At 33.3% G+C, this 22,087-nt stretch overlaps 1 protein-coding gene, 1 long non-coding RNA gene and 1 pseudogene across 2 annotated transcripts; 2 read left to right on the top strand and 1 right to left on the bottom strand.

Moving 5' to 3' along the window:
• The first annotated feature begins 9,743 nt into the window (after window positions 1-9,743).
• LOC131608309 (U6 spliceosomal RNA) lies at window positions 9,744-9,796 on the top strand (annotated as a pseudogene).
• Window positions 9,797-9,841: 45 nt separating this feature from the next.
• Window positions 9,842-14,959, top strand: LOC131603145 (uncharacterized). Its single transcript, XR_009284247.1, has 3 exons — window positions 9,842-11,761; window positions 13,297-13,356; window positions 14,153-14,959. It is a non-coding gene; the product is annotated as an uncharacterized LOC131603145 (long non-coding RNA).
• LOC131603144 (auxin-induced protein 15A-like) lies at window positions 12,114-12,669 on the bottom strand. Its single transcript, XM_058875412.1, has one exon. The coding sequence runs from the start codon at window positions 12,582-12,584 to the stop codon at window positions 12,303-12,305; it is 282 nt and encodes a 93-aa protein (XP_058731395.1). The 5' UTR covers window positions 12,585-12,669; the 3' UTR covers window positions 12,114-12,302.
• Window positions 14,960-22,087: the final 7,128 nt, after the last annotated feature.

Here is a 22,087-nt window from a genome sequence, read left to right as displayed (position 1 = left end):
AAGTCTATTCTGAAATTTACAGCTGTCATCTATTATCTGATTGTGAACACGTGTCTGTACGGTTAGTACAAAGCGTGCAGTTGAAAAGACGCCGACCTAGGTAACTGTATTAAATCATTTCATTTACTGTGTTCTCTCTCCTAATGTCATTTCTCATTAAATGCATAATGATTTCTTTTTAAATCTTTTAAATAACCCGCTTCACCTTCATTCCCTCTTTTTCTCTCTTTCTCTCTATTTTGTGCATTCACTTCGTTGCATTTCTCTTCAAACCCTAGTTCTCTGATTTGATCTCAAAGCATTATCATCATGAACTCTTCCTCTTGTTCATCTTCCTCAAAAGAGAGACTTACTTCTTCACAAATCCTTCTACGAAATTATGAATATGCTCCTTTGAAAACTTGCTTGATACCCACGAAGGACTTGGAGGTTTTATGTGAAACTGCTGTGGACTTCAACAATCTTAAAGCGAATGGCTTTAAGTGTGATGCAAGAATCCTTGAGCAAGGATGGTCCAAGTATCTCAATAGATTGGTTGGTCCAATTTATCCTGATCTTGTGAAGGATTTCTGGGTACATGCAACGGTTACCCCAACGGCCATCATTTCATTCGTGCTAGGGCATGAAGTGGTTATCTCTGAAAAACTGATCAGGAAGCTATACAATCTGAATGATGAAGAAGGTTGGTCTGGTTTTCGACATACATCTGTTGACTGGTCAATAGTTGAAAAACAAATCTCTAAGTCTTCTGGGATTGACTCTAATAACACAGGCACCTTGAGGCCATTTTATAGAGTATGGGCTGAGATTATTCTGGGTTCTCTTCACCACAGAAAAAGGATGCTCTCCTCCTCTTACATCAGTCCAGATCACAAGCACACTCTTTTCTGCATTGGCAAAAGGACTGAGATCAACATCTCTCACATTCTGTTTGAGAATCTGAAAACTTCAATCCTTGAGTCAAGAGAAGAGGAAAGGGCGAAGTACCCTCATCTTCCAAGAACGACTATTCCGTTTGGAAGAATGATTTCAGACATTATTACTGAAAGCAAAGTGCTGGACTCCATCAGAAAACTCAATGCATCCCATTTGCTTGGAGTAGTTCAAGGTCCCATTTTTAATGGTGTGGATTTGTTCAGATTAGAACTCATCAAAAATGTACCTTCTGTGTGCCCAAGCTTTCCTGACATTCTCTCAAGAAGAGTTGTTGCTGAAGGTTTTGCCTCCCTGTTTCAAGAAGAACTGCATCAGGTTGTCAAGTCCTACCTGGAAGATTGTGTTAGGAAGCAATCAGATATTGATCCTGCTTGGATCCGTGGCAGATTACTTCCGTCCAAGGCTGATCTTCTGAAGAAGGATCAGAAGGAACTAAAGGCTAGGCTAAAAAGAAAAGCCCAAGAAGATGAGGCTGAGAAAGCCAAGAAGTTGAGGGTCACCTATGATCCTGACAAGGTGGACTCTGAAGAAAGAAGAGATAAAAGGATCAGAGAATCCTTTCGCAGAACCAGATCTTCTTCTTCTGTACAAATCTCCAGAAAGGTTTTTACTCCACCTCCTTCTGTTCCTAAACCATCTTTCCAATCACCTCCTTCTGAACCAAAAGTAAACTTCACCTTACCAAAACCTTCTCCATCATCCTTCTCCTCTCCTATTCTAAACCCCACACCTTTAAGTATTCTTCCCCCAACTCCATCTGATAAATCCTTCTCACCAATTCCCTTTACAAATACTTCACCTTCTCCTCAATCCATCCCTTCTGATGTTCCACCCTCATCAATCATTCTCTCAGATATTCCTTCTACCTCATCCACCGTACCTCCACCTTCCATATTCCATCCCTTGCCTACCAGAAAATCCAAACCTTACTGTCTTCTCTATCCTGACTACAAATTCACCTTCAATCCGCCTGAACCTGAACCCTATACCTACCTGGAACTTTTCAGACATGAGGTGATTAGCAGTCTAGACCTTCTGAAGGATGCATTTCTAAATGGTCTGGATGATGTTTCTACAAGAAATCTCTGGAGAAGATTTCGCAAGGATTTTCAAGTAGAAGCAATGGGAGTACAGAAAAGACTAGTGGCTGCTGCCCCTGGTTACCCTGGTTACCTTCTGGAGGAAGATAATGGTATATACTACCATCCTCTCAGAAATTGCGTTGCTGCTGAGGAGAAGCCCTTTGTGGATGAATTGGAAGTATTAAGACTGGCTGCTGAAATGGAAGCAAATCCATGCAGGGATATTGTTATCTTTATTCCTCAATATCCTGTTCTGCTAGGAGACTTCAAGACTCTCTTTGACTATCTGAGGGAAAACCCGTCTGTGAAAGACCCAAGCTTGGTCATTCCAGAAGTTGTTGACCCACCAGTAGTTGAAGGTCCTTCTGCTCCCAGGAATCTAGCTGCCATTCTTCAGGCACTTGAGAATGGAGACTCGGATATTCCTGCTGCAGAGTATGGAGATGCTTCTATGCAAGAAGCAGATGCTGAAGATCATGTTGTTAAAACAGATCCTGTTGAGGAAATCCCTGCAAATGATCTATCTATGGAAGCTGCAGATCAACATGCTATTCCTGTGGTTGAAAGCGGTGAAGCTTCTTCTGATGAATCTTCTCGTCTTGCAAGGACTCTGGAAGAAATTCAGAAAAGACAGGATGAGCAAAACTCACTCAATGCTGAGTATAGTGCTTTCATGGTGAGGCAAGAAGGACACAACAATATGGTTCAAGAGATGCTGACCAAGATCTTGTCAAGACTAGGGCCATCTTAGATTGAGTCTGTGTTGTTTCTTTCTTTTCGTTGCATCTGTCTTTGTGCATCTGATCCTTCTTATCTTCCTGTACTTCTGTACCTGCTGTTTGAACTTCAATGAAATCATCTTCTTCCTCCGTGTGTTTCGTTTTGTTTGTCTCTGAATCTTTTGAATTATTCTTTTTGATGTTATGACAAAAAGGGGGAGAAGATAAATGATAAATGATTTGATTTAATCTATCAGTTGCTGGGTAAAGCTCCCACACATTTACTAACAAGAACTGCAAGTTCTATATGGTTTAAGTGTTTTGCAGGTATAAAGAAGTGAAGAGAATCTTCAAAGCAAACACAAGAAGCAAAACCATGGAAACTAAAGCAAGCTGAGTGCTGTCAAGCTTCAGAAATCAGAAGCAAGAAAGAAGAATGAATCAGAAGCACTGATAATAGAATTTGATCCATATTTGTCTATTTGATCTGACAAAATTCTATTTGCTCTGATACATTATTTTAGCCTATATGGCTCTGATACATATAATGTGTTCGAATATACATTTTATGTTCTAACTCGTTCATGCTGACTTTTGTCGTTTAGTTTTTGTTCTGTAACATTTCAGGATGTAGAGATGCTCAGATGATGCTCTGGTACATTCAACAATGTTCTGATACAAATCTAGCATGAAGTGATGTTGGTAGAAATTCAAAGCTCTGAAGCTATCCGAGGGAAGCAGAAATCAGAAGCTGCGAATGTTCTAAAGATCCAGAAAACTCAAGTTCTGAAGCTGTCCTAAATGGAAGCAGAAATCAGAAGCTGTGAATGTTCAGAAGATCAAAGAAATTCAAGTTCTGAAGTTGTCCTAAATGGAAGCAGAAGTCAGAAGCTGTGAATGTTCAGAAGATCAAAGAAATTCAAGTTCTGAAGCTGTCCTAGATGGAAGCAGGAATCAGAAGCTGTGAGTGTTCTAGGGATCTAAGGAAATTCTAGTTCTGAAGCTGTCCAATGGAAGCAGAAGTCAGAAGCTAGGAATTCTCTAAAGACAGAAGCTTATATGATCGTCTCTACCGAAATAATCAGGGAAGTCTTTTATTAAAGTTCTTCGAGTATTTATTTCAGGGGGAGATTATTTATCTCAGGGGGAGATTGTTAATCTCAGGGGGAGACATATTCATATGCTTATGCTATAGCTGTGTAATTTGTCTTTTGCCGTCTGTTCTTTCTGATCGCAAATTCATGTCATTTATATATGTTTTTGTCATCATCAAAAAGGGGGAGATTGTTAGAACAAGATTTGTTCTGATCAATTATCTTAGTTTTGATGATAACAATAATATGAATTTTGCTTTAGATAATGTGGTACTCTAATCCAATGCAATTTCCTTTTCAGGAAATATATATAAAGAGTACGCATAATTCAGCGCTCAGAAGCTTTGTCTCAAAGGGTTCAGCATGCAACATCAGAACATGGTCTGGCAAGACATCAGAAGATGGTCGAAGCAGAATCAGAACATGGGTCTATGGAAGCATCAGAAGAACAAGAGAACAGAAGCACTGAAGTTCTGATGGTATCACGCTCAGAAGCACTTCAAGGTCAGAAGATCAGAAGATGCTTTGCACCAAGCTGTTTGACTCTGATGATATTCAAACATTGTATTCACAAACATCAGATCAGAAGGAAGTACAAGTGGCAAGCTACGCTGACTGACAAAAGGAACGTTAAAAGCTATTCTAGGCTACGTCAGTAGACACAGCGTGAACAAGGCTCGAGGTAGTTGACAAAAGCGTATAACATTAAATGCGATGCTGTACGGAACACGCAAAGCATTAAATGCACTCAACGGTCATCTTCTCCAACGCCTATAAATATGAAGTTCTGATGAGAAGCAAGATTAACGATCCTGAACAAAAACAACGTCTATTAACTTGCTGAAACTCTGTTCAAACTCAAAGCTCAGAATCTTCATCTTCATCAAAGCTCACTACATTGCTGTTGTAATATATTAGTGAGATTAAGCTTAAACGATTAAGAGAAATATCACAGTTTATGATTATCGCTTTTAAGAAGCAATTGTAATACTCTTAGAATTGATTACATTAAGTTGTAAGGAACTAGAGTGATCGTGTGGATCAGAATACTCTAGGAAGTCTTAGAAGTTATCTAAGCAGGTTGTAACTAGAGTGATCGTGTGGATCAGTAGACTCTAGAAAAGTCTTAGAGGGTATCTAAGCAGTGTTCCTGGAGTGATCAGTGTGTGATCAGAAGACTCTGGAAGACTTAGTTGCTGACTAAGTGGAAAACCATTGTAATCCGTGCGATTAGTGGATTAAATCCTCAGTTGAGGTAAATCATCTCTGCGGGGGTGGACTGGAGTAGTTTAGTTAACAACGAACCAGGATAACAATAACTGTGCAATTTATTTTTATCTGTCAAGTTTTTTTTAAAGCTACACTTATTCAAACCCCCCCTTTCTAAGTGTTTTTCTATCCTTCACCCTAAAATGGTAATCTGCGGCAAACGTACACGAAAATGCAACTAACTGTTCATAATTGATCTATGCATCATTACAAACAATAATACACAAACAAATTTCAATATGGATGCATGAATTATTGTAATCGAACCGAATTCTTTTACAACATACCGTGACTTATCGGAGATAATTCAGAGGGTGTTGATCGCGTGTGAGTATCCCAACAACTTCAGAATGCCTCAAGGAACCTTTCTAGATGTGTAGAATAGCTTGATTCCTCATCCAACTCCAAATTCGCGTTTCCACTTTTCTTGAAATTTTTTGAAGCTTTTATCGTGTTCTTGACTGTAGAGCCCTTGTCTAAGGGTTTGGTTGTGTTATGTATTTATAAGTGAATGATTTAGGGCAAAGAAATTGGACTAAATCTTGTTGAATCATGTAATTGAAGATTGATTGATTCTTGATTTTTGAAACTTCCAATTATGGCCAATTTCAATCTTTTTCTCCAAGTCTTGCCTTGCACGAAATTTGCATCAAATGTGGATTTTATTCATGATTGGTTCTGATTGGAATTAGAAGCAAATCATATCTTTTCAAATTTTCTCCAAATACTTGATTTAAATCATGATTTTTATGAATAAAAATTAAAATAAAATCAAAGATTCATCAAATTTTCGTGGCCTTCAGATTTGAGACACTTGGATACTTGGGAAACAAGTTTGGGCTTTAAAAAGTTGGGCCTTTTTGCATGAAAATCCATTTTGAAGCCTTTTATTTCACATTTTTTCCTTCAAGATTGTCCAACTTTGACAAGGCATATCTCCCTCAATTTTTTAGGTATGGAGGAGTTCTAGGACTTTTTGGAAACCTCAAGATGTCCTCTATAAGCCACTTTGGAAGCGTTTTTCAATTTGAGGATTTTATCGTGGTGCTATGGGCTTTGACAAAAAAACTGCTTTTGGTTGACTTTCAAAAAGGACCTGTAATGTTTTGATCCATATCTCTCAAATGAAGCATTTTTAGATTTGGCATGTGAGATAAAAATTTGTAGAGAATTCAATTTCCTTCAAAATAAGCTTTGGATAGAAAATTTCTTATGTTCCATGTGAAAGTTATGGCTGGTCAAAGTTCAGTTGACTTTAGGTCAAAAAAACCCTAATTTAGAAACTTTGGATTTTGTTGATTTCTGAACTTTTCTTGATGAATCATGATCAATCCTTGATCAAATGATGAATGATACTTCAAAACAAGGATGTTGACCAAAAATCAGGAATTTTGACAACACTTTGACCACAATTGACTTTTAGGTCAAACTAGTCGACTGTTGACTATCTGAGCAATTGACTGTGCAATCTTTGGAATTGAAGCTTGAATTTGTTATAGGGATTGTTTGAGACATAATAAGTCATATGAAACCTATTAGAGACTTTTATTTATCAATTTTCTTGAAGGAATGCAAAACCCTAGTTCAGGAAGTCTTTGATTAGGAGAGTGAGCCTTGGATTTTCAAGTGAGTTTGAGTGTAAAGTATGATGGACAAATTTTGGGGTATGACACATACAAACTCTTATATTGAAGGAATCCCACCCTTAACTTGGGTTTGGATTGAAGACAACTCTAATCTTCAATCTTGGGGTTGACCTAACTTTCTCCTTTTCTCTTCTCTCTTATTTCTTTTCTTTCACCAAATGAATTCTAATTTCTATTCTCCCTAATTTCCTTGTTTTGTTAAACCCTTACTAACTTCTCATAATGCTAATGAGATCTAATTAGCACCTCTTAATTACTAATTCTAACTTAGGCCCAATTACTAATAGTCTCACTAAATCATGTTATTTACTAAAAATTCCCAATAAAATATTACAAACCAATTAATCACATAATTAACACATAATTATCAAATAATTCACACAACACACAATAACATAAATAATTAAAAGAAAAACGGTCGTTATAGAAGGAATCGAAGGAGTGACATCAAAGAGATACAAGGCAAGATTGGTCGCAAGGGGTTTCACTCAGAAAGAAGGTTTCAACTTCAATGATGTGTTTTCTCCTATTGTGAAGCATAGGTCCATTCGAATGTTGCTTTCCATGGTGGCACAATTTGATCTTGAACAGGAACAAACGGATGTGAAGACTGCATTCTTATATGGTGATCTAAATGAAACGATCCTGATGAGGTAACCTGCATGATATGTCGAAAAGGGGAAGGCAGATTATGTGTGCAAGCTAAAAACATCTTTATAAGGACTGAAAACAATCTCCTAGACATTGGAATATAAGATTCGACAAGTTCATGGCACACATAAGTTTCGTTAGAAGCCAGTTCGACCACTGCGTTTACTTTTGATTTCTACTTGGTAATTCATTTGTTATTTTGTTGCTTTATGTGGATGATATTTTCATAGCAAGCAACAATGTTGAAGATGTAATGAGGGTGAAGGCTGAACTCAATAAGAAGTTCGATATGAAGGATCTGGGAGGTGCATCCAGGATTCTTGGGACTGATATTCGAAGAGATAGAAAGCAGTTGAAGTTATGCTTATCTCATATGCTAATATAGTAGGTTCTTTGATGTATGTTATGGTTTGTACTAGAACTGACATAGCATACGCCGTAAGTCTTGTAAGCAGGTACATGGCGAATCCTGAAAAAGGCTCACTGGCAAGCATTAAAGTGGATTCTAAGGTACATAAATGGGTCTCGAAATAGAGTCCTAATTTATGGTGGAGCCTTGGGTGTAGATAGTAAAGTAGTAATCGAAGGATATATCGACTCTGACTATGCAAGTTGTATGAATTCCAGAAAATCTATTTCTGAATATGTTTTCACTATGTTTGGCACAACAATTAGTTGGAAAGCAACACTTCAGAAGGTTGTTGCTTTATCAACCATTGAAGTGGAATATATTGCCCTCACTGAAGCTGTGAAAGAAGCATTGTGGCTTGAAGGTTTTGCTTAGGAGCTGAAACTTCAAGGTCGATGTATCACTGTTAAATGTGATAGTCAAAGTGTTATACACCTGTCGAAGAACTCAACATATCATGAGCGAACCAAGCATATCGATGTGAGGTTGCATTTCGTCAGAGGAGTAATCGAGCGTGGAGAAGTCCAAGTGCTGAAGGTTTCGACATATCACAATAATGCTGATATGATCACCAAGACATTGTCGAGTTGCAAGTTTTTCCACTGTATGCAGTTGATAAAGCTGCATGACGAAAGCTAGTTTAATTAGTATGTTAGCTTGTAATGAGTATTTGTGAAAAGCCCATTAGTTTAGTATGTTAGGTTTATTATAAATAACATATTAGTCTCTCATCATTGCATACTGCACATCCTAATTTAGGGTGAGAGAGTTATTTGTTATTCATATAACACTTGTAGTCTTGATTGAAAGAGAAAGTAAAGAATAACAGTTATAACCAATTTTTTGTTGTTCTTCTTGCTTTCCCTTGTGTTCCCTATTATACTTTGTTTTTGACATCATTTTCACAACACCAAGAGTATTTACAAGAAATCATAACGACTAATTTAATCTGAGACACAAGGAAAAAAAGTAGCTAACTATAATTGATGTAGCTTTACAAGATGAATAGAAAATGAAAGGAGCATCCAAGCTTAAATCCCTTAATTTGAAATCCTCCAACTTACCTTGCAACGTGCCTCGAGGTTTTCTCTTGTGTTCTTCTATTTGATTTTGATCTAAAACATTTAAAAAGAAGTTGTCTTGGTCATCAAATCAAATTACATTACTTAGATAAGGTTTATTTCTTTCTATCATTAGAGTTAATTCTAATGATATTTTATATGTAATGTGCTACTACTTGATATCCTTGGAGTTAATTGTAATGACATCCTTAGAGAAAATTTATTGTATACTTTGAATTATCTTTTTTATACTTCATACTTTTCTGTAACATATTCGGATTACTTCCTCAATACTAAATTTATTGATTACCTTCAATATTGTAGAGGAGATATTCCTATAAACTATCCTAATCAACAATGTTAGTTGTTGAACTATCTCAGGACCTAAATTAATTTTTTGACTCCAAACATATTTTGGATTTACACTAGCTACTAATCTTGTAACTAAAGGGGTTTAGTTGAAACCCCATAAAAAACAATATTAAAATGATTCATATACTAGTTTAGAGTTGTTTGTTATAAAGTAAAATAAAAGTAACTGAATAGACTTTGTGACAAAAAAAAAATAAATAAACTGCATAGAAAAATATTGCAAATTGAATTAACAATTAAAAAAAATAAACAAATAGAATTAATATAAGGTGTCAACTATGCTTGTAGAGTTTGAGGGAGAATCTTGTTTGGTTTATTTAATCTGAAACTCAACTCACTTAGAGGGAGAGGGAGATGCATCTTGTATGATATGGTTGATGTGAGGTGAATGTTGAGAAGTTAGTATTTGCATTATGTTACTTAGGTTACCTGCTTTTAGTCCCACATCGCTTACATAAGTTTATATTGAAGCATTTATATAACACAGTCAAGTGACACCAGTTTGTCCCTTCGGGGACATCCGATAAAATTGGAACGATACAGAGAAGATTAGCATGTATACTTAAATTCTTTTTCTGATTTGGTTATTTTACTTTCATTGTTATGTATACTTTCATTTCACTCAAATGGTTCACCATATGGATAACATCATAGCTTTCAATTGAATTCTGTGTTAGAGAAAACATCAAATTCATTATATACATAACATCATAGCTTTCAATTGAATTCTGTGTTAGAGAAAACATCAAATAATAGATTGCCAAATTGTGTTTGTATCTCATTCATATACGCAAATTTCACCCATTTTCCCAATCAAAGGGAAAAAGGAAAATATTTACAAGATGCCTATATTCTACAAAATCTCAATACTAATCTATGTTACTCTCTTGCAGTTGCACATTTATAGACCATTCAAGCTACAAGTAATATGCAAGAAACACATGTTCCGTGCAAGGAATTGTGACACCGCCCATTCGATGATCATATCTGAATTCTTCTTTTAATGATGATGTTTGGCTATTGCTAAATGATGCCCGTCTTATAGCTGCAGGTAAACGGAAACCCATTTCAAATGTTTTGAACAACAAACAATCTAAAGCTCTCAAAATTTATGGGAAAAAAAAGGTATCTATCTTTTGATGCTTGAGTAAGTAAGTGATTTGTGAATGTGATGGATGTGAAGGAAAGTTGTGTATTTTTATAGTCTTCATTCGAGAGTTTCTTGAAATCCTCTTCTCTGTGAAATTAATTATTGTTAAAGAATGGTGTCCATGAGATGAGAGATCCACATGCTATTGTCTTTTAATGTCTCTCCATCACTTTCTCAATAAAAGGATTAACCACTTGGAAGTCAATTTGCTACTCATACTTTTGTAGACATGTCACATGTTCTCTTCATATCGATAATGCGCTTCAATACCCGTATATAGCTACCCACCAATAATTCTCTTGTTAGCGTGTATTATAATGGTTAGTTGGCTACAAATCTTCAATATTAGGGAGGCTACATTGAACACATATAGAGGGCTTGGTCATTAGTCATGCTGCTGACCAGAAGGTACATAGCAATTGAACAACAGTTCCAAAAAGAGATAAGTATATGTTTGGAGTTTGGACCCACAACTACCAGTAACAAAAATATGCTATTCTGAATATTCAATTTCAAGTCAACAGTCCTATATATCTGCAGTCTTCTGAATATGTCTAGCAGCAACTCCGCTGTCCAATGATTTGTTTTCTGCATATAAGAATAATTAGCCAGTAGAACCTTCTTAATTCATGAAATTCTCTTAGGAATAATTAGCTTGTAGGATAAGGCACGACGTTTTTTCCTACTCAAGTATCAGGAGCCATGAATAAGTGCCAAACTAGGTTACTGCTGCTTTCAAGTATCAGACCATGTCAAGTTCTCCGTTTAAAACCGATAAGATATACAAGGAAACAGCAGGCTAATCAAGAGATCATTGCATAGACTGGACGAGTTTCTAGCCTTTAGGAACTTTCAAATTTCTAAATGAGATGAGATTATTTGATACTTGAAATTCATGTTTTACTACTATTCTTTTTGTAGATTATGGCTGTTAGTGGGAGACTTTTCATAATTTGATGGGATTGGCTTCTGTTTTAAAATCTAACTAATTGTGTGTCTATGATATTAATACATGCTATGTGCAGACTCTATTTAGTCATGCAGCAGACTCTGTTTAGTCATGCAGTTCAGCCCCCGAAACATGTGAGCTGAAACTTTTATTGTCTAGTTAGTCTCTTCACTAAAAGTATATTTTTAATTTAAGTGAATACTCCAATGCAAGCAGTTCATGTCTTCATGATAATCTTTTGATTAGAAAAATACATAATAATATACACTTTTATGAATGGTGGAGGATGCTAGGAGCTTAAAGTAAAGGGTTGCCTCTAACTGAGTGCATCTGCTGATTGAGTACACATGAAGGTCCTTGCGATTTCCGTCTCTACCACCTTCGTTAAACATCAAAGGAAAAATGCAACATACAAAATTATTGGTATGTTTCTTTTTTCATTTTCATTTCACTTCTACTGACCTGCTTCCAATGTTCTATCACGTGCTATACAAAATGACGATAGTTCGAGGAGCTTTCTTATATGTTAGACCATAAATATTGCTCTGCCTAGATGAAGAAAACTCAAGACATGTAAACATGTGACTCGTGAGCTTAGATACAAGATAGCTTATCAACGATTTCGTGTGTCTGTTTTATTAGGTTAGAGAAATTTGCAAAAACATTCGAGCTAGATTTTGGTTACAGCGTGTAGTACCCTTATGTCATCATTATAATAAACCAAGGAAAACTATATTTATATTTATAGCTTAAAAATAGACGAATATAGAGTTGTTGAATATATTGTGTCATTATGATTAGGAATAAGTCATAACAAATAATCTCTTCCTGAATTTGTCATTCAGACGGACAATTCTAACCAGTTCCAAGGATAGGAATAGGAAAAATATCTATACAAATCTAGATGATGACTATTGTACAAAATTTCTATGCTAATCTATGCCAGCCTCCTTTAGTGTAAGATTTATAGGCTATTGAACTGAGAAGTAATATCCAAGAAAACATCTTCTCTGCAAGGAATTGTGAGGCCACCCATTGGATGATCATATCCGAATTCTTCCTCTGCTTGATTCAACAAGTTTTGAAATAAAGGTTGGTTCAAGTATGAAATGGGGACGACAAACCGCTTCATTTCCTCTCCGACGTACACCGCAACATAGCCCTTGGGCACATTTGATACTTTTGATGATGTTTTGATACTGCGATGTGAAGACCGTCTAATAGCAGCAGGTAAAAGGAAACCCATTTCAAATGTTTGAAGAAAAAGCTGAATTTCTTGATGGAAGAAAAATGTATCTGAGTTTATTTGCTTGAGTGGTTTGTGATGGTAGTGAAGGAGGGCACTGTATTTATAGTTTCCAAGATTTTCTTGAAATCCCTTTTGCTAGAGAAATGATTTTTGAATGATGGGGGACATGAGATGAGAGATCACATGGTGTTGTCTTAGATGCCTCTGTCAATGATCAATAAGCCCAATAAGAGTGCAAACCCCACCTTCTGAATGAAAGGCTAATTTTAAACCAACTGCTTGGACTATACCTACTCATTTATTTTCGGACATGCATCAGACATGGCACATGTTCTCTTCTTATTGACAACAAAGCTTAATGTTGATATATGACCTGAAGAATTATGAGAAAATTATCGGTCATACACTAACAGTAAAAAGAGATCACATGAAACTGTCTAGAGGTCTTTCTTAAGAGTTTGCAGTGAGTTAAAGTTACGTCCCACATTACAAAGCTGTTTCAACTTTGAAAATGAAAGTGATATGCACAGGTTAGAAAACCTACTCATTTTGAAACCATTGCAATGACATTATTATTATTATTATCTTTTAAAGAGGCTTAAAATGTCTAAAATTTACTTGAACAATTAACTCCGATGGTTACATACCCTGGCATTTTCTGAATGGATATTTGAATATTTAAACTCTTTTACATCTATTCTATTTGTAGATTATAGCTGAACCCAGAGAACTGGCAGTGGGAGACTTTCCAAAATTGGGTTAAGAAGTGGTAAATCTGAATTCTATTATTTGATGGGATTAGCTTCTGTTTTAGAATCTAATTAATTGTGCATCTATAATATTAATACATTCTTTGTTTAGTCATGCAATTCAGCCCCTGAAACATATAGTCTGCAATTTTTTTTTGTCTAGTCAGTCTCTTTACAAAAAAGTAGAAGAAAAAAGTGGTCACTTGAATTATCATGCTTCAGTGCAAAAATGAATTATGTTGCTTGCTAAAAGTAAAAAAAAAAAGAAAAAACTTCCCTAGAGTGATTATACAGTTCTTTTGCAGCATCCTTGTTGCAAAAGTTAAAGAGAAATTGACCAAAATAATGAGTACAAACGGTAATATATTCTGTAGAGTTTAGGGTTTAAAAGGCCGGGTTCATGTAAGTTGATGATTGAATCTCACAGAAGTTGGAATAGTTGAAGGAGCTTTTTTTTTTTTTAAAATTTATCACAGCTTAATTGCTCTGCCTAGATGAAGAAGCAGCTGATAGAAGCTTAAGTCATCTAAGAAATTTGTAAGCTTAAGTCTGTCTGAGAAATTTGCAAAGAATCACCAGTTTGTAATTTATAATTTATACGCAAAGCATATTGGAGACCATTGAGTTGAGTTGTTGAATATATTGTGTCATTATGATTAGAAAACTAGTAACAAATAATCTCTTTCTGAACTTTTCGTTCAGATGGACATTCTAACCCATTCCAAAGGTAGGAAAGGGAAAAAAACCTTTACAAGTAAAAAATTATGACTATTGTACAAAATGTCTGCTAATCTATGTCAGTATCCTTCATTGTAGGATCTATTGCACATTGAAGCGAGAAGTAATATGCAAGAAAACATCTTCCGTGCAAGAAATTGTGAGGCCGCCCATTGGATGATCATATCCAAACTCCTCCTCTGCTTGACTCAGTAAGTTTTGAAATGAAGTTTGGTTCAAATATGACACGGGGATAACAAACCGCTTCCTTTCCTCTCCGATGTACACTGCAAGATACCCCTTTGGCACATTCAATGCTTTTGAGGATGTTTGGATACTGCTAGGTGATGACCGTCTAATAGCTGCAGGTAAACGAAAACCCATATCAAATGTTTTGAAGAAAAAACTGAATTTCTCAGATGTAAGAAAAATGTATCTGTGTTTGATTGCTTGAGTGATTTGTGATGGTTTTGAGGAGGACACTATATTTATAGTTTCCAAGAGTTTCTTGAAATACCTTTGCTAGAGAAATTATTTAGTTAATGATGGGGGCCATGAGATGAGAGATCACATGGTGTTGTCTTAGACGCCTTTGTCAAAGATCGACTAGTTCGATAGAGTGCCAACCACTCCTTCTTAATGAAAGGCTCATAACTCAATGCTTGTATGATGCCTACTCATTTCTTTTCAGACATGCATCAAACATGGCACATGTTATCTTCACATTTGATCACATAATGTTGATATCTTAAGTGAAGAATTTTGAGAAATATCATCCATAAACTAAAAAACTATTTATGAATTGTGAATATTTATTGTTCTTGACTTAGTTCTTAGTTGGAAACTATAGTTCTCAAGAGACCACATGATAGTGTCTAGAGGTCTTTGAGAATGTAATTACATGTATGTCCCACATTAAGAAGCTCTGCCAACATGAAAGTAAATATGCACATACAAGAATACCTACTGATTTTTAATCCGTTGCAAAGACATTATTATTATGATTCAGACAGGCTTAAGACATCTCTAATTTTCTTCAACAATTAATTTTGATATGTTTCATACACTGGCATTTTCTAATTTAACTCTTACTAGTACTTAGACCCGTGCGAGGCACGGGTTAAATATTTTTTAAGTAAAAAAAATATTTATAATTTACAAATTTTATTTATAGTAAGATCATCATTGTATAGATAAAATATTATTTTTTTGGAAATAATTGACTTTTATTTACTAAAAACAGTGAATACAAAGCGATCACAAGGATCCAACAGCAAACCGGACAAAAAATAAACCTAACTAACCAATCATAAGGTTAGCAATCTGAGGTTTAAGGCCTTTACAATTCCAACCCATATAAACTATTCTGTCAATAATTGTCTTAATAGTTTGAGAAGTATCATTAGGAGATCCAAAAATCTTCTTGTTACGATGAGCCCAAACACCATAGATTACTTCGGCAGAAGCTAATTTGAGAAGAGATGCCCTCCAGCCTTTGCCTTTGGTCTTGTACATAAGCCAAATAACTTCTTCATCCCATTGTTTAGGCTCACAATCTATATGTAACCATTGGAGAATGGCAAACCAAATCTTGCGAAATTCCATGCATTCAAAGAAGATAAAATATTATTGTTATTGATAGTATATATAAAAAGTTTATTTAACTAATTTTTTTTTTAAATCATAAAATAATTTGGACATTTCTTATTTATTAATCAAAAGACCAAAAGAGGAAAGGGGCACTCAGGTTCTAAAAAGTTTGATTATTATTTTTTTAAAAGAAAGTAAAAGACCAAATTCAAAACTATTATGATTCATTTATTTATCAATAATTAAAATTTATTAATAAAATTAAATTAAATGAATAACAATTAAATAAAATAGAAACTATCCTACAAAAGGGGAAAGAAGCACCCCATTCTTTAAAAAAAAATTAAAATTTCTTTAACTAAATTTTTTAAAAATTTTATTTAATAAAAACAACAAATAATTTAAAAAAATATTTAATTTTTATTTTATTTAAAAATAACTAAAAAACAAACTTAACCTAAAAAAGAAACAAAGAACCGTTCATGGCAAAAAAAAAATATTTTGACTGATTAATATTTAATTAATGAATATCTATAACTAAATAAAAAACAAATTAAAATAAATAAAAAAACAAAAACAAAATTAAATCTACAAAAAAAAGTTAAATCTTTTAAAATAAAACCAAAAAACAAAAAAAAAACTACAAAGAACCGTCCATGGTAAATAACAATTATTTTGACTGATTATTTTTTATTTAATTGTGTCTTTTATTTATTTTTAAGTGAGACATAAAAAAATCTATTAAAGAGTATATGAATTAAATAATTTAAAATAATATAAATTATATTCTTAACAAAACTATGAAAGAATCTGTCTTTGTATTTTATAATTTTAAAATATGTACTCTTTTTTCTTATTATAAAGTAATTTTTTTCACATATTTAAGAAAAGGTCAATAAATTTAATAAAATTATTTTATTTATTAATCTTTCAAAAATATCGTAGATATATTAATAGGTGTAATTTTTAATTTGTAAATTAAATTGTCTTATAGTCATAAAAGATGCATTTTAAAAGTAATTAAATATAATTTATAAAGGACAAAATTTAGGAATATTTTTATTGGAAAATAGTAAGAACCATACGTATAGAATTGTACCTAAGTTTTGTTCATTTATAAATATGATTTTTAGAAATATCATATTAAGATTCATTTTTTTTTAAATAGAGTGAGGTATAATTTTTTTTTAACAAAATTGTGGAAGAGCCTGACATTTAATTTTGAAAATTTATTCACTATCTTTTGGTGATGTTTTAAATTGAAAAAAATGATAAATTTGTATTTTTTTTTATTATAAGAAATTTGTGTATTCACCATTTATATCTCATACCTTTTTAATAAAAATAAACATTTGTAGCATTTTGTAGTGTGAATACTATCATTTTATTATTTGTTAGATTTAAAATCATACTAAATTGATTGAATCAATTTTATAGAAGCAAAATGATTTTTTATTAGAAGGAGTTAAGTTAATTTAATTTTTTTCTTGTATCATATCATAATATCATATATGATTTTTCATCAAGTATGTATTTTTCTTATTTAAAAATTTATTAAAAAATCATTTTGATTGAATCAATTTTTATAGATGCAAAATGATCTAGTCAAAAGATTTCCCGTTTTAAATCAAAACAAAATTTTAAAAAATAAAATAACACCAATAAATTTCACTTATAATTACATTCATTTATAATCTTTAATGGTCATTCATTTATAACCTTTAATGGTTCATAAATGACCGTATAGTGACACATTATTTCTGAATTAATCTCATTCTAATTTTGGTAATAAATATATTTTTATTTTTTCTATTCACAATTAAATTATTTTATACTCATTATTATTATATAAACATTTTTACATGTTAATTGAAATGTAAAACAGGAATAAGGTAAAAAAAAGGAATGAATTAATCGAGTTTTTTATTATCATTGCTTTGAAACATACAAAGACAATGAACATGATGCATTGAAAATTGAAAATAAGTGTACATTAAACATAAAACTATTTTATTTTTTTAAAAATAAAAAATAAAACATAAAGTCTCTATTATTTTTAAAAAAATAAAAAATGAAAGAAATAATAGAAGTAAACAAAGAAGTAATCCACAATCTCAAGCATCACAGCCACTTGATCTCTAGCAACAACTTTTTGATCTCCTTAATTGAATTCAGAATCTCCTTTAAATCTTTATGTCTCACTTCCATCTTCATCTTCATTACCCTTCACATATTCATCTCCATTATCCTTCACATATAATAAAAAAAAATTATAAAAAAAACTAAAATAATCAAATCTTGTCATACCGAAAAGTACCATCAAGCCTATCAGTTTTAGATTCCCTTTCAAGCATTTCACCAAAATCTTAAAACAAATATTGCTTATGGATATTTTGGATTTCAATCTTCTTCATCGTTGTACCATCAAGGAACGCGTTTTTTTTTAAATGATCACATACCTTGCAAAAATCATATGAATGAGAACCTGAATCCCAAAGACAAATAATGTAAATAACAGTTAAATTAACATAATTGTAAAGTTATGTATAAAGATAGAAATACCTATGAGAGAGATTGAATTTGTCCATTTTGTATGGAGTTAGAAGAGGAATAGGATTAGATTCAACAACATAGACATTTCCTTTTGCTTGAGAATTCTGCATTTACATAGAAATTTTGACGGAAGCAGAATTAACTCAGATAACAAAAATCAAAACAGGATTGAAACACATAAGGTATGTAGAACTAAAATCAAAGAACTATCATCTTCTCCTGAAAACATGCATCCAAATTCGACTTCTAATCACCAAATTTTGATCTTAACTTGTTTTGGTTCTCTTTGAGTCAATTTTAATAAAAGTTATTCAACAAATTAAAGTAGATAAGTAAATATATATCGGTACGACTCTTTCTCTGTCCCATTTTTTGATCAAATCCGTTCTTGCTACCCACTGTAATCATTGTAATCACCGCACCGATGTTACCATACTTGAGGGAATGAGGATCAGTCCTGCAGATAGAGTGTTCCACAACTGATTGCAAAATAATATCAAGCAGATAAAAATTAGTAAAATTTAGAAAACCATGTTATTACATTAGTAATCGATAAATAAAAATAATTCATATTGTAATGTGATTGTAAAAATCAAAGTGTGTCTAAGTAAGCACTCTTCTTTGTTAAAAAAGGTAAAAATCTACATATAACTCACCTTATTCTTCGCAGATTTAATTCTTCACAGATTGAAGGATTTTGATATTTTCGTGAACCCCTTCAATCAATTTCCCCTACCAAACTTCCGTACGCCCCATAATCATAATCCTGCTTACTGAAGAAAAAAACACACCAAATCAAACAAACAAAAAACGAATCACACAAACAACAAAACCCTAGAACTTCATTCACAAAACATATACAAAATCAAACAGAAATTAAAAGAAAAGAAAATCAAAATAGGTAAAAAGAAAAACAGATTATCAATTTATAGTTACCCCACTACTTGAAATCAAAAATTACTTGGAAGAATAAAAAAATTGGAAATTGTTTGAATTCATTATAGTAGAGGATGGGGAAGATGAAAGAAAGGAAATAGAATGAGACCACACATGAGTGCTTCAGCTGTTTGCTTTAAAAATTGAAATGAATAGCATTCCAATGTTGTTTCCCCTTCCTTTGAGAAAATACGGTGCATTTTAAATAAGTTATTTGAAATTATTTAATGAGTGTAGAGGAATGGCAAGGGTTGTAATTATTTTCAATAAAAATATCAAATTTCAAGGGTTTAGAGATCACGTATATAGTAACCAATATGTGAATATTTGGAATTTGGAATATAATAAATAGGAAGCAGTAAAATAGGATTTTATTATTGAGTGTATCAAGAATCCCTCCATATACTTTAATTAATAAATAAAATAAAAAAACTTAATATAAATAATTAAAAAAAATTTAAATAAAAGATTTCCTTTTTTAGAAAGTTTGTAAAACATGAGAATTGATATGAGCATGACACTTGTCAAAATTGCCCAAAAACTCATTTTGCTTTATTATTATGTATGATAGTTTATTCTATAAATTAGTTTAGCAGACATAGAGAACAATGACTGGTCAATTGTTGGTGACTTAAAAAAAAAGGATAGAAACCCAAGTTTTGTTTTCTTCATTATTTAAGAGATGAATTTATCCCATACTTCTACATTTAAAACGATTTAAAATATATGGTTGAGCCAAAAACCTTTTTAATATAAGTTTTAGTTATGAAAAATCTTAGGAAGTAAATATAAAGTTTTGTGAATGGTGATCTACTACTGTTTGTATTTGAGTTTTTGTTGAAAGAACACAAATCACAAAAGTGGACAATCTAGAGAAATGACAAGTATTGCACCAACTAAATATGTTGAGCATGATTGTCCTTACATATAGATGAAAACATTTTCATTTACTTATGAAAGAATATTATGATGAATAACATGTTCATTACATTCAGTAGATTTCTGTCTTCGATAAAGGTTTCGATAAAGGTTTCGTGGATGCAACATCTGCATAACCACTTACAACTTCATCCTCAAGGGTATATAAGTTTTGTTTCTTCACGCCTCTCAAGACTTCCTTCGACCCTTTCATGACTCTTAGGATACTTTTCTCTCTTTGGAAAACATATCCTTTCTTGTCGAATTCACCAAGAGAAATAAAATTTCTCTTCAAATTAGGTACATATCTGATTTCAGTCAATAACCTTATTAACTCATTATGGAGCTTGAATCTCACAAATCCAACACCTTTAGTCCTACAAGCTTTGTTGTTTCCCAACAGTACAGATCCACCATCTTGATCACATAGTTCCTCGAACAAGTATTTGTTTGGAGTCATGTGTCAAATACAACCTGAATCCATAATCCGCTCCTTACTCGAGTTGCTATTTGAAACCAGAAGAACATCAAATAAGTCGAAATCATCTTGAATAATGGTTGTGTTTCCATTATCCTTTCCTCCATGATCTTTCAGACGTTCAGGGCATGCCTTTCTGGTATGACCCTCTTTCTTACAGTGATAACATCGAATACCAGGTGCATGACCACTATAAGACTTCTGTTGACTCTTACCTTTCTTCTTGTCGAACTTGCCATCTCTCTTTGTGAATCCCGCCTTAATCGACAGACCTTCACCAATCGAAGATGGCTTATGCTCCATTCATTCGTTCAAATCCTTATAACACAAGGATGATTGAACTTATTCAAAGATCAGAGATTTTCTTCCATACAAGAGGACTTCTTTGAAGTGGGCATGAAAACATGGTAAAGCGCACAACAACAATAACGCTTGATCTTCATCATCGATCTTGACATCAATATTTTCAAGATCAAGAATCAGCTTGTTGAACATATCCAACTTTTCAGCCAAGATTTTGTCTTCACTAATCTTGAATGAATACGGAGCTTGCTTTAGGTAGAGGCGATTGACCAATGATTTAGTCATGAGTAAACTTTCGAGTTTTGACCAGAAACTCGCTGTCATTGTCTCCTTCAAAACCTGTCGAACCTTAGTCATTTTCTCCTTCTACGTTAACGCAACGTCCATGGCTGCGGCTCCCTTTAACGCTTCTAACCAACCCTGCAGAACCAGTTGGACTTTCATCTTCAAGCGCCATAGACCGAAATCGTTCACTCCGATGAACTCTTTAATTTCATACTTTGTTGACGACATCTTCTCCACACTCACTGCACCAATTTGTTGCGAAAATGATGTCGAAATAACAAAGTATAATCAGTTTCTTTATCGACAAGAAACATACAAGGGTAGCCAAAAAGGAAGCAAGAAGAACACAATAAATTGATTATAAAATGCTATTCTTTATTTTCTCTTTGAAACGAGATTACAAGTATTACAAACTAACAAATAACATCTCTCACCCTAATTAGAATTTGCATTATGCAATGATGAGAGACTAATATGCTATTTATATGAAAACTAACACACTAAACTAATGAGCTTTTTCACACTGCCTCATTACACAAGCTAACCTAGAGAACAAGCTAATTTAAACAATTGGGCATAACAAACAGTCCCAATTCGATATGCTAACAATCCTAGCATACTTCGACTACAACATGAGAATAGACTTCGACGACATGCTATGAACTTTTCGAATTGTCGAACCAAGAAGCAATCTGTCGACCATATTAGAGTTTGATCCAATATCTCACAACTAGTAAGGTAAATACCTAGAATATAGTCGATGCGAGAGTCCTACATGTATTATTATAGATATAATACATGGATGAAAACGACAACAGAGTTACAATCGTAAGATGACATTTAGTATGTCAAAGTGAATGCATGGAGACGTCCAGTGCGATAGTGGATTATAATCACATGTACATGATGTTATTTAACGCTTTAAAATTGAACGGATCCGGGCTTGAATCGTGGATGAGACACTTTCCTTA

The sequence above is a fragment of the Vicia villosa genome, linkage group LG5 (assembly GCF_029867415.1).
Source record: "Vicia villosa cultivar HV-30 ecotype Madison, WI linkage group LG5, Vvil1.0, whole genome shotgun sequence".
NCBI classification, from domain to species: Eukaryota; Viridiplantae; Streptophyta; class Magnoliopsida; order Fabales; family Fabaceae; genus Vicia; species Vicia villosa.
Note: the sequence above shows the minus strand (reverse complement) of the source record. Positions and strands in the feature narration are given on the sequence as shown.